Here is a 12,465-nt window from a genome sequence, read left to right as displayed (position 1 = left end):
GACATTCAGCGTCGACGACTTTACTGAAATACGGGTTTGCATTTACAGATGTTGATGAATGTGAGACTGAGGATGGTGGGTGTGATCATATCTGTACAAACACTGAGGGCAGCTTTGGGTGTTCCTGTCATCAAGGCTATGAGTTGAACGACAGTAATACCACATGTAAAGGTAGATGTGACTGATCTAGCATTAAGAAGTTTCATTGTACGTATGATGGACGTTAGTCTAAAAATCGGACAAGTAGAAAGGTTGTTTAGCAACAACAGTGAATCACCGATGAGAACTTTCATAAAATTAGCTTATTTCCAAGAATTGGAATTATTCCTGGTCTACAAATTGATTAGTCAGTATACCTCTTGATAAGTTTAAACAAGCCCCATAAAGCAGATAGGTCCATCAATTAGACATATCTGCTTAAACTCTATCAGAGCGCGGTTGTCGAGATATATACTACGCTTTTCGAGAACACTTTCAAATTGATGACTTGAAATAACGTCAGAAATACAATCCAAAGTTTCAAGGAGAACTCGCGCTATTTCCACAAAAATTACTTAAATAGAGTAAATGCCGCACGGCATTGTTGCAAAGTGTTGAAACGCACATCCCATTCTCCTTGCAGACATAAATGAATGTAAGATAGACACTGACCAGTGTTCTGATGACTGCGTTAACACCGACGGCAGCTACTACTGCATCTGTAAGAAAGGTTACGCCCTCGATAAGGATAGAAAAACCTGCGTTGAACTAAAAGTTGGAGATATCTGAGTCTTCCATAGCAAGAACACAACTTAGGAGATTTAACATGGTGGCGATGTAGATCGATAATCATATTTGGACATATCCTACTTTCATAGTTAATTTCACGGTTTGGTTTCCATATTGTTATCCCGGCAAATTCATTATTCCATAATAAAATTTCATACATGCAATAGCAAATATTATTAATAACTTTTTTTTCTGCTCGACACAACAGCATTTCTGTATAATTTCTTGTTAAGAACGTCGTGATGAAAAATACTACCCTTTTCAGTAATAGAGCGCGAAGCCACTGCAGTGAACTGCAATAAAACTGCTCACACTAATTAGTTTCAGCTGTAGCCAGCTGGCAAAGTCGACAACATTGTATGTCCCATGCAGACAGTTTGTCTGGGGAAGTTGAAATAAAAAAGATTTGTACATGGACAAGTGCATGGTAATGTTACATTGTATCTTAATCTTGAACACAGGGTGCCAATCGTAAACTCTCATTTACAACTCGAGCCTCAGACAGAGCTAGTTTTGCCTTTGTACAAGCAGACTTTTTGGTCTTTATCAAGTAGCCTTGTTCAACACCAAAGTGGCCACGGCTACAGCTGAAACTAGTGTAAGCAGTTTTATTGCAGTTCACTGCAGTGGCTTCGCGCTCTATTACTGCAAATGGTTGTAATAGAAATATATAAGGGCTAATAAAACAGCAAATCATAATTGAATGGTTTATTACTCTTTTATCGCGTAGTTGACTTATGCCATTTCATTCATTTCATTTCATTTCATTTTATTGCCAATTTAAGAGTGTGTATGTTATACAGGTTGAGATAGTTAAAAGGTAAAAATTGGCAATAGGAGTCAAAAAATAGCTTTTCGCTAAACGTGTTTGACTCCAACTCAGAGTACATATGTCGACTTCTACAGATTGTTAAGGTAAACTTTCAAACAACAGGGTTCCAAAGGCGATGAAAATATTTTGTGTATGAGATGCTAGCTGTTATGCCAAACGACACTTTGAAACATAAAAACGCGTACTCATTCTGTATAATTGATGATCGTATCGAATGAGCTTGCGCATCTGTGTTGACAGAATGGCATATTTTCTTCAGGAGTAGTTCATCATTTGCATGATTGTCAGACACTACGAGTTCATAATTGTATAATGTGATCAGTCCTAACACCATTCATGCTCACAAAAGGCAGTATGATCAATGTCGCTCTTATTTGCTACGTAATGACAAAATTTTTCGTTCTTTTAGTAAAATATAGGGTTGTTTGTGGTTTTCGGCATGAAGGACGACAAACCAGCAGACTTTTTTCAAAAAGAAAACGGGTTAATATTGTCGCCTTACTATTATTTATTTCAAACTCCAACACAGATCTAGACATGATACAGTTTATAACCATATACATTCGCAGTAACGGATGATAGTACTAAAAAATAACAAGTGTTCAAAAGACAAAAAGCTTATTTTAAAAAGTGATATAACAACCAGTACAAAACAGCAACAGAAATCGTTGAAAACAATAACATCCGATGTGCCTCTGAAAATTTGTTTAAAAAAAGTATTTTACATTTTCCTTAGCACCTGTTACATCTCGCTGACAATAACCACGAAGGGTACTACATATCGATGAAGTATTCAGCAGACATTCGTAAATACTTGTGTCAAAGCACTGTGTTCATGGTACATTTTGAGATTAGACTGAAGTCTCTTCCATATCGATGGATTAATATTAACATTAATTAATCAATATTACGTCCTTTTCATAAAATTGTCTTTAGGGTCTAATAACAAAAGTAAACAGCCACAAATAACGAAATCAAGAAATACCTATTCCACAAAAACAGTATTTATTGTGGGTTAATGTGAAGCAAATCCAGCGCCCTGCAAACATTTTCTATTAAACATATAGGTTATGCACATTAAGAATACACAGTATAATCGTAATTAACCTCATTTTAACGTTGTTACTTGCTCTGGATAGGGGATTATACTTATAAGAAATCCAACTAAACGTCTGACATATATATAGTTAAATCATGTTCACAAATAACTTTAAATGATTAGCAAAGAATTGCATGCATTCTCTAAACTTTGTTTCAGGGATGTTCCAAGTCCGAACTGATGTGATGTTAACGGTTGAAAAAAGTTAGAACTTTCTACTTTCCTAACTTAACAATACTGTCTTTAGTACAAAACTCAATGGTCAATACAGATTGATGGATAGTTACTAATCAGAACAACAACATGCAAGGCAACCGATACAGCATGACAATCCAAGGATGATGTAAGTAGTATTCATTAACCAAAACGAGAAGAGATACAGAGTCTCGTGGCAGTAGTTATCTGCTGTGGCGTCACTGTAGTTAGGCTCGTATGTTTCATAAATCCAGACGTTTCCTGAAAGATAAGATTTTGAGCCATAGTTTACCTTCTTGAACACCTTTTATTATCAGCAGTGCACAAAATAGAACACACAAAAACTGAAAGGAACAAACAACCAACATAGATAGATAGATAGATAGATAGATAGATACATACATACATACATACATACATACATACATACATACATACATACATACATACATACATACATACATACATACATACAGACAGACAGACAGACAGACAGACAGCCAGACAGACAGACAGACAGCCAGACAGGCAGACAGGTCGCACAGAATATGTCCTCCTTCTGAGCAATCTTGCCGATCGTAGATTAACTGAAATTCGATAAACTTACCTGCTATGAACCAGGCCAACAAGAACAAACTAATCAAACTAGACAAGCATTTGGCACATCCATAAGAAGCGCTGTCATCATCTTCAACATCGTCGTTCACCAGGCGCCTTTTCTTGTCACCCGCACATGCTGACAAGAAGAAGGCCGCTAAAACGAAGGCGCCACTGACAATCAGATAAATTGGTATGTATGGTTCTGCTGGACAGTCATCTTTGTAGATAGAACCTACGAGAACAGGGTGTAAAACAGAATTATATGTCTGGAATGTGCATATATATATATATATATATATATATATATATATATATATATATATATATATATATATATATATATAATATTAATAATAATAACACAAAACTACTTCATGTACAAAGTAATGATATCTGTTACTTTAGTTTCCTGCATCCTGCAATCATTCTTTGTCCTCCCTCACTCATTTTTCCATCACCCGGTATCACAAAGATAAGTACTAGAGCTTATCAGGTACGCTCTTTTAGGTTTGTCAGACATTTCTTATCAATCCAGATTGCAACGTATTTCTTTTCTAGTCAAATCCACTTCTTTCCTGCATCACTCTAGTACATTTTAGAGTCATCTAAATAAGCAAGGTCATAAACTAATTTCACCATTATCTTGCAATTTTCAAGTATACTGAGAGCTGTACGTGTCATTAGATTACTCTCGTTAGATGTACCCGAACCTATAAAACGCTAGCAATACATCTAAGTCAAGACGAAATTACCTGAGTGTCAGCGTGATTAATCTTTTTAATTTTTTTCATCATATATATATATATAATATATATATATATATATATATATATATATATATATATATATATATATATATATATGTATATATATATATATATATATATATATATATATATATATATATATATATATATATATATATACTTGTTTAGTTCAAGATCAGCTGGAGTAGAGTGCTCAATACTAGAGTAGAGCTAAATACACAACTGAGTTGATCAGGATAATCTAAGATATTACATTTCCACTACAAATTTGTTTCGTATAGGCTACAGAGCCGCCTACACTCATCGGGTGGCTATGATCGACTGAGATTTTAGGCGGGAAAAAATATCTTTTGTTTTGTTTTGTTTTTGTTGGCACCTGTTTGTTGCAAAAGGATGAATAATTAGTGACTGCACAAGAGAAATTTTCTCCTGTGTCTGCAGGTCGATACTAATTCGTTTCTATTGTTGAGGGAGCACATTTCTGGATATCTGAGGAGTATGAATTTCTCGTGGAGGCACAGATTGCATTTTTTGTGACGTTGGAGTATGGATTGCATTGCTTTATTATTTTCCAGTCAATCCTGTATTCTGTCTTTGCATCAAACACAAAAAGAAATGTATAAATTTCTCGAAAATAAGTTTATTTACATTGATTTTCCTTGTTGTTCCTGTATGATTGTTAACTTTTAAGCAATGCACTCATTAGGCTGAACTGTATTCTGTCTTTGCATCCTTTTGCAACAAACAGGTGCCAACAAAAACAAAACAAAAGAAATCGTTTCCCGCCTAAAGTCTCAGTCGATCACAGCCACCCGATGAGTGTAGGCGGCTCTGTAGCCTATACGAAACAAATTTGTAGCGGAAATGTAATATCTTAGATTATCCTGATCAACTCAGTTGTATATATATATATATATATATATATATATATATATATATATATATATATATATATATATATATATATATATATATATAGTGAGAGAGACAGAGACAGAGACAGACAAAGGCAGAGAGACTTTAACTCACCGATAATTATCATCGTGATAGGAATTGCCATGGAAACTGCAGAAAAGATTAGACATCCGAGTAACAGAAGAGCTAAAGCGGAAACAAAAAGAAATGTATAAATTTCTCGAAAATAAGTTTATTTACATTGATTTTCCTTGTTGTTCCTGTATGATTATTAACTTTTAAGCAATGCACTCATTAGGCTGAACTGTTGAGAAAATACACATTGACATTTTAAGGTCTGTGAGCATGTCTGATAAATTTGCAAGTCTGAATTTGTTATCATTAGTGAAAGATATCATTGCAATACACGATTATATTGAATTTGTTTAAGATCGCAACAATAAGTGTAAATGTATTAAAAATCACGATATAGAATTGTGGCGGGAAATATGTGTTAATTGATATAAATTGCACATCGATTCTCCCCTATGCTGTGCAAGTTTCAAAGTGAATTACTGTATTTTCTCCACACTGTGCCGTCCCAATTACACAATATTGCGCTGTGCACGTATGTCTTCTCCACTACGTATTTCAGTAGTATTATAGTGGAAAGAGATTACGGGACTTCGGGACGAATTTATTTTTATTTCTTACCGGATCCAAAGATTATTTCACAGATTGAATTTGTCAGCTCTTTTGGTCCTGAAGATTGTCGTCCGGCCATCTTAACACGAGCGAAAAGGCCGGCTGAAGTTCCACCAGATATCGTTCGATGTTGAAAAAAACACGAGAGAGAGAGAGAGAGAGAGAGAGAGAGAGAGAGAGAATGTTGTTCGGAGTAATAGAGGGAAATAGACAGATAGTGAGTCACACTTAAGACCAGTTATTTGGCCGAGAGAGGGACGATGGTGCTTAAACCATAGGGGAAGCATGTTAGGCATACTTCAAGTTGTCAAAAGCTAGTATGCGAAAGTTGTGCACACATAGTCCAACGTCAACTCGTATTGTAGAGGGCGATCAATGAAAGGACGTTAATGTCGATTATTGTTGCACTGTCTGGGGTAGCACTAAAACTTCCAAAACAAATCTCCAGAAATTGTATAAACTCCAGAAAAGAGCTGGCAGGGTTATTTTAGGTGTCGATATTTTAGGTGTTTCCTCTCGAATTGTTTTCACTAGTCTCCATTGGTTACCCATAGACTTTCGTATTACTTATTTTACTGCTGTAATGACTTTTAAAGCTCTACACAATCTTGCACCTTCCTATTTATGTAATTTATTCCATCCTCTCACATAAATGCATCATTTAAATACGCGCAACACTAGTCATGGTAATTTATCCACGCCGTCATTTAGAACGGCTATGGGTCAAAGATCATTCGCTTATCGAGCAGTTAAAATTTGGAACGCTATTCCCCCGTCCGTTCGTAGCTGTGAAACTTTGTTATCCTTTAAATCCACATTACGTAATTATCTGTATGCGAAGTTCATGGACGAGGGCTCTAATTTGGATTGATTGTGTCTTGTTGGACCTTTGTTACATTTTAGTTTCGCATATTTATTTATAATCTGTTTATTTATCGAAATGTCCCCAATTCAATAATTTTTCCATGTATGCTTTCTCTTTGTATGACAATGGACTTATTTTAGAGGGCTCTGATGGAAATTACAATTCATTTTGTAAATCGGACTACCCTCGTTAAATAAAGTATAATAATAATAATAATGTGCTCCGCAGAACCCTTCATGAGTGATCAAGGACAAAGTTGACTTTGTAATTCTTACTGTATGTGTACGCAACATGAGTCACTATATTCTCTCGAGGCTCTTGATGTAATTAGTTATATTGTACTTAACAAGGTTGTGTTGGCAGGGTTGAACAATACTGAGGTTTTCAAATGCTGCCCCGAGTACAACAGACAACAAACGTGCGGAGTAGTATTCACTAAATTCATATTATCAATTGCGCCTGTTTCTATTATTAAATTAAACTTTTACATTCTGTGCTGTTAATTTAAAATGAATATTAAACTCATTATGCTATAAATTCTCTGCTTTAAAGGTATACTGTCGTCTGTTCCATTTTTGCCACAGTTATCATGGAAAGAGAAAATCTAACCAATCACAGATTTAAAGCGGGTAGCCGCTTTTTAAAAACAGTGCCCTCAAATGGGCATTTTGAATACCAAGGAACGCCCCTTTGACCATATATGGGCATATTTAGATTACAGTTGACTGTATACTTTTAATGACTACCCCGACGCATCAGTCAGAGGCAATCATGAATAACCTGCAAAAATTTGTCTCAGAGTGTGTCGCCTGAGTATATGTATGTGCGCGTTGTGTACCGTGAACTCTGAAATAGTTTGTACATGTGCGATGAAAACACTAAATTGCCTTTGATGTCAACACATCACTTTTAGTGAGAAGTCACTCCATAAATGTTAATTTGCGTATCAAACAAGAAAACAAAACCTCGACTCGAACGGAAATAACGCAACAAACTCTGGTGAGATGAACGACGAGTTAATACAAATATCCGATTTGGTGAATGGACAGGTACCTTTTTCGAGGTCATTGTATGAGGGCGGCCGGTCTTCCAATGGTAGAAGGGGATTCTGTTTGATGAAAATTGAAAAAAAATGTATGTCAATTAGAGAATAATAAAAAACACACAATAAGTAAACAAGTAACAGATATATAAACAACAAAAAACAAATATATTAATATATAAGAAATAGATAAATAAGAATAGCTACATGCATAATGGCGCAAGAAATCAGTGCAAACAATATTATGCTATGTGTATGACACATAATTGGTGATGAAAAGTCAAATCTTGATCTAGTGGCATTTTTCTTCAAGAGGGCGTTTTTTATTTGGCGAAAGCATCTTTCATTGCTAGATTGATGCAGCTTTGCACACCTTTGAACTTCAGCCGTACCTTTCGCAACGATAAGTAATTGTATGGACATGCACAAGAAGAGGGGGAAATAAACACCAAATTGTGCAGACAGACAAGTAGAATGGCGCTCTTTTAAGTGACTGGAATTCCTGTTGAGATGAGATATACATTTTAACTGTAGGTCGAACCATAACATTCACATTATATGAAAATTTGAGAGCACACGAAATTTAGTCGTGTTCATCTCTCATAACCTTCGTACTAGTATATCTACGTATTTTTCTCAGTAAGAATTCCATCGCCTTAATTGAAAATTTTCACAGCACTGAACTGTACTGCACTGAGCTGAGATGATGACTTAAGCTTACTAGTCCTCTGACGTAAAGCTTTGCATTTCTTTTGCAAAACAATTTTGAATTCATGCCTTGACATGACGACTCCGTCTATATTGCAAACTCGACGTAGATGGCGTCTGTATGTATTAGTTGAGCTGAGATGTTTATTGGCATTTAATGATGCTGCCCTCATAAACATGACGTATATAAAGCGTTGCTAGGTACATGTAGATAGTCTTTGTCCACAGAACTCGTTGTTGTTGGTACATAAATATTACGTTTGACATCACCCCAGCGACACATGATTTGTTTGGATTGTTTTGTTGCTAAAGAATCCAGTCCCGACAATGTTATCTATCGATTTGTATTGTTTGTCTGATACATTTAGTTGGCCTCTTACACTTGAGTGCTCTAATAATGGACTTTTTTACTTAAAAGGAACGCGTTTTCAAATGTTTCTCGTTTCAGAAATGAGTTACCGTTCAAGGAGCGTAAGTTTTCGTGACAAAATATAATGTTCCGTGTGAAGTCTGGCATTTTAGGTCTCTTTTCAGTGATGCCTGTTTCTTAAGAATCTGCCATCCGAATTTAGTCCGGAACAAAACAACCTCCCAGTGAACTCCTAGCTTTTGAACTCTGTTGTATTTGTCACAAATACGTGTGTATGACTCGTCAGCGCGTGTCAAAGTTGGAATCTCGTACACATTGAACAGTTCCTGTACAATAGAATGGCTATTGGCAGTAATAAGGTACCGTTCAGTTTTTACGGCCGGGGGGGGGGGCCGGCAAAATCCAGGGGGGGTCATCATAATTTTGGAATCCGCAAAGGGGGGGGTCATCGCTTTTTCACTGGTAGGAAAGGGGGGGTCACCACATTTTCAAAAACATAATACCAACAATAAAGTTCACTTTATGCCATGGCCATGATCGACCCTTTTTACCGGCGGGCTGCCTTCGGCGGCCCACTACAATAAATATACCGGTACATTATGTATTACCCATGACCCTCTTAACAGGCAGACGCCTTTGGCGGCCCACTCCAATTAGGTTTACTTCATGCAATGGCCATGATTGACCCTCTTTACCGGCGGGCCGCCTGCGGCGGCCCACAACAATAAATTGACTTTATTCCCAATTGAAGCCGCGGCTTGTATTAGAAACATTTTTGAGGGACCCCTGGGATCACGCACTGAATAATGGTAATGGCCGCGTGCCTTCAGCGGCCCTGTCCAGTAAAGTCTACTTTATGCAATAGCCATGATCGACCCTCTTTACCAGCGTGCCACCTTTGGTGGCCCACTAGAATAAAGTTGACTTTACGTAATGGCCCATGACCCTCTTAACCGGATGGCTGCCTTGTCCATGGACATGACTTGTCTATGGAAATGAAGTTAAAAATTGCCTTACAGTCGTCCTAATTAACAGACGTTTCAATGGATGTGGCTGAGAAGTTTGTGCACTGGCATCGAATAAAGAGTGCCGCATACCGGAGTTCAAATCCAAACCATGCGGGTAAATTTGACATATGGGTTTTGGTTATTTTTCAGGGGGGGGGGGGTCATCAATTTTTTTCTTCTGACAAAGGGGGGGTCATCTTTTTTTCACAAAAAATGCAGGGGGGGTCTATATTTTTTTGAACACCGGCGACAAGATTTTGCCGCCCCCCCCCCCAGGCCGTAAAAACTGAACGCTCCCTAAGGAATTGTCATTGGCATGACTCCCTACGTCCATCACAGCCACGTCAGGCGCTGACCTCATGAAGTGAATGGGTCACCGTCAAGGATGCCGTGTTATCACGATTACTAAAGCACATTCGCATTCTTAAGGTTGAATAATGTCAAATGTGCAAACCGTTCCGCGACATCAATTCCCAAAGCTTATGTGAAATTGTATATTTTTAATCATTAAATCATGTCATTGTTTATTGGTTCAAGGTTACAGTTGGAGTATTTTCTTAATTTTCTATTTGCCGTGTATGCTGGAGGAATTCTGTCTCCAAGCCATTTGGTTAGTGTATTATTCCCCTATGCAGACGACAAAATGTGGGTGATGACAAACCGAAAGTAAACTGTATGTGGCGAAATCTGCCGCATATTGATATATATTTGATTGTCGATAAACTTGACGAATGGCCAGAAGCACTCTGCTTCGTAATTGATTAATTAGTCTATGTCTCTAATTTTCAGAAATTCTGTCGAAATCCGAAAATAAACTCAGATCAAACGACTATGCAATTCTTGTTTCGTTTTTGTTCTGACCGTGTGTAACCCGGAATTATCAGTAGCAAGCCAGTGGTGAACAGAGTAGGGAGCATATGTAAGCGCCGTGATCACATTCCAACAATACGCCAGTCGACAACTCAGACTTAGAATAAACGTACAGGCTTGTAATGGCAAAATATTATGAAAACATTCAAGTTTGTATGATCTATAAAAGGACTTACACGCTGGTTTTCTTCGTCGGCCATTATTGCATATATTTAGTCGCTTCTTAAAGTCTTCCAATTACCTCTAGGCCTTGAGAATGTAAATGGTCATATCACGGCTTACCAACCTGATCACGTGACCTCGGCCAGTACCTTATGTGATGGGGTTTTCGATCAGCATCAAACTCATTTATTAACCGTTCGACTTCATTTGTCAAAGACAACTTTCAAATTTTACAGATTACTTTTAAACTATTACGACAGGTAGTAAATGAAGATGTCTTCTGACAAAAACCAGGGAAGCTAATTGATGATTCCTTGCGCTGATGCATTATTAAAAATCACAGAAGGAAAGTCCCAAGAGTAAACGTGAATATTAATTAACATTGTTTATTTGTTATTTGAATGATATGATCGACCAAATTACAAGAAACACTTTTGTTCCTATGTTTTTTCGAGTCCAGTTCAAACTGCTGCACGGCTTGAGTCGCTGGTAAAAGTAATGAGCTTAAAATGAACTCTCTCTGTGGAAAAGAATAACGTCATTGTCGTCAGTGAGAGAAAATGTTGACTTTACGCCTCCTAGAGATAACAACATTATAATGTCATCGGAAATTTACGTTTTTTGAAATGAAAGGAAACAGAATCCCCCGCGTTTATTCTTTGATACCATCATTTCAACATGACCAATATTTAATATTTTTTTACATAGGCTCTAACGCGATAGAGGTAAGGATCAAATCAGATGCATAGAAGGTGTGTCCATCATAATTAGTCTATCACATAGTAGTACGGTAACACTAGTCTAAAGTGATACAGAACAACGGAGAGTTGTGTTTTTGTTCAGCACGGTCAGACAGAGTAAGATGAGACGATACATATCGAGATATGCTTTAACATGCTGGTGAGAAATTGTGCGTTATGATCTCTATAGAATACTTCATTTTACAATGACCTCAAGAAGCAACCTTGTGACATTGGTCTTGTCTTTTCTGCGGTCAAGAAAACAACGTGATTAATGAACAACCGGTGATGGATATTAAATACAAAAACGAATCAAGCATCACTAATTTGCAAACCGGTACATTAATTTGAAAAAAAATTAATTTACATTCTGGCTGTCATTGGAACAACACAGAGAAGTCGACACAGGGGACGTTTCAATTTGGGACCGGGATGAGCAATATTTGAAAATGCAAGACGTATTATTGTTTATTCCTGCATCGAGAACAATAAAAATAGGTGAAACATTTTTGCAAGCAAGTTTTCATCTAGTTATCAACTAGAAAAACACGCAAAAGGTAATATGTACAACAATTTAGACGGTCAGCATGGTAATACGTACACACTAAAACTGAGCGTGCAATGAAGGTCATGGATACAACAAAGTGAACGTTCTCAACAAAAGAACACACAAACACAGCCAACAGACACATTCCAGTTCTTACACAGAAACTCACAGCAACATTCAAGAACCTCATTAGAAGCGCAAAGTTAAGATATATGAGAACATGCAACAGCGGAACCGATTTTAAACACATCCCAAACATAAATTCGAGAGTTTAAAGGTTGAGAATCATTTTCC

At 36.9% G+C, this 12,465-nt stretch overlaps 1 protein-coding gene across 1 annotated transcript; it reads right to left on the bottom strand.

Moving 5' to 3' along the window:
• Nucleotides 1-2,084: 2,084 nt before the first annotated feature.
• On the bottom strand, nt 2,085-11,005 carry LOC139130943 (transmembrane protein 272-like). Its single transcript, XM_070696796.1, has 6 exons — nt 10,899-11,005; nt 7,779-7,833; nt 5,870-5,962; nt 5,291-5,362; nt 3,502-3,726; nt 2,085-3,155 (listed from the first exon to the last, which is right to left on the bottom strand). Exons 1-6 carry the CDS (start codon nt 10,920-10,922, stop codon nt 2,986-2,988), a joined length of 639 nt encoding a protein of 212 aa, XP_070552897.1. The 5' UTR covers nt 10,923-11,005; the 3' UTR covers nt 2,085-2,985.
• Between the last annotated feature and the right edge of the window lie 1,460 nt (nt 11,006-12,465).

Source organism: Ptychodera flava, chromosome 4 (genome assembly GCF_041260155.1).
Source record: "Ptychodera flava strain L36383 chromosome 4, AS_Pfla_20210202, whole genome shotgun sequence".
Lineage (NCBI taxonomy): Eukaryota > Metazoa > Hemichordata > Enteropneusta > Ptychoderidae > Ptychodera > Ptychodera flava.
Note: the sequence above shows the minus strand (reverse complement) of the source record. Positions and strands in the feature narration are given on the sequence as shown.

Bases quoted from the DNA above. Each gene is read 5' to 3' on its own strand.
- LOC139130943 (XM_070696796.1), bottom strand. From the start codon at position 10,922: ATGGCCGACGAAGAAAACCAGCGT. The intron at 7,834-10,898 runs GTAAGTCCTTTT...TTCATCAAACAG, and splicing joins CCGACGAAGAAAACCAGCGT to AATCCCCTTCTACCATTGGA. The intron at 3,727-5,290 runs GTGAGTTAAAGT...CTGTTCTCGTAG, and splicing joins TATCACGATGATAATTATCG to GTTCTATCTACAAAGATGAC.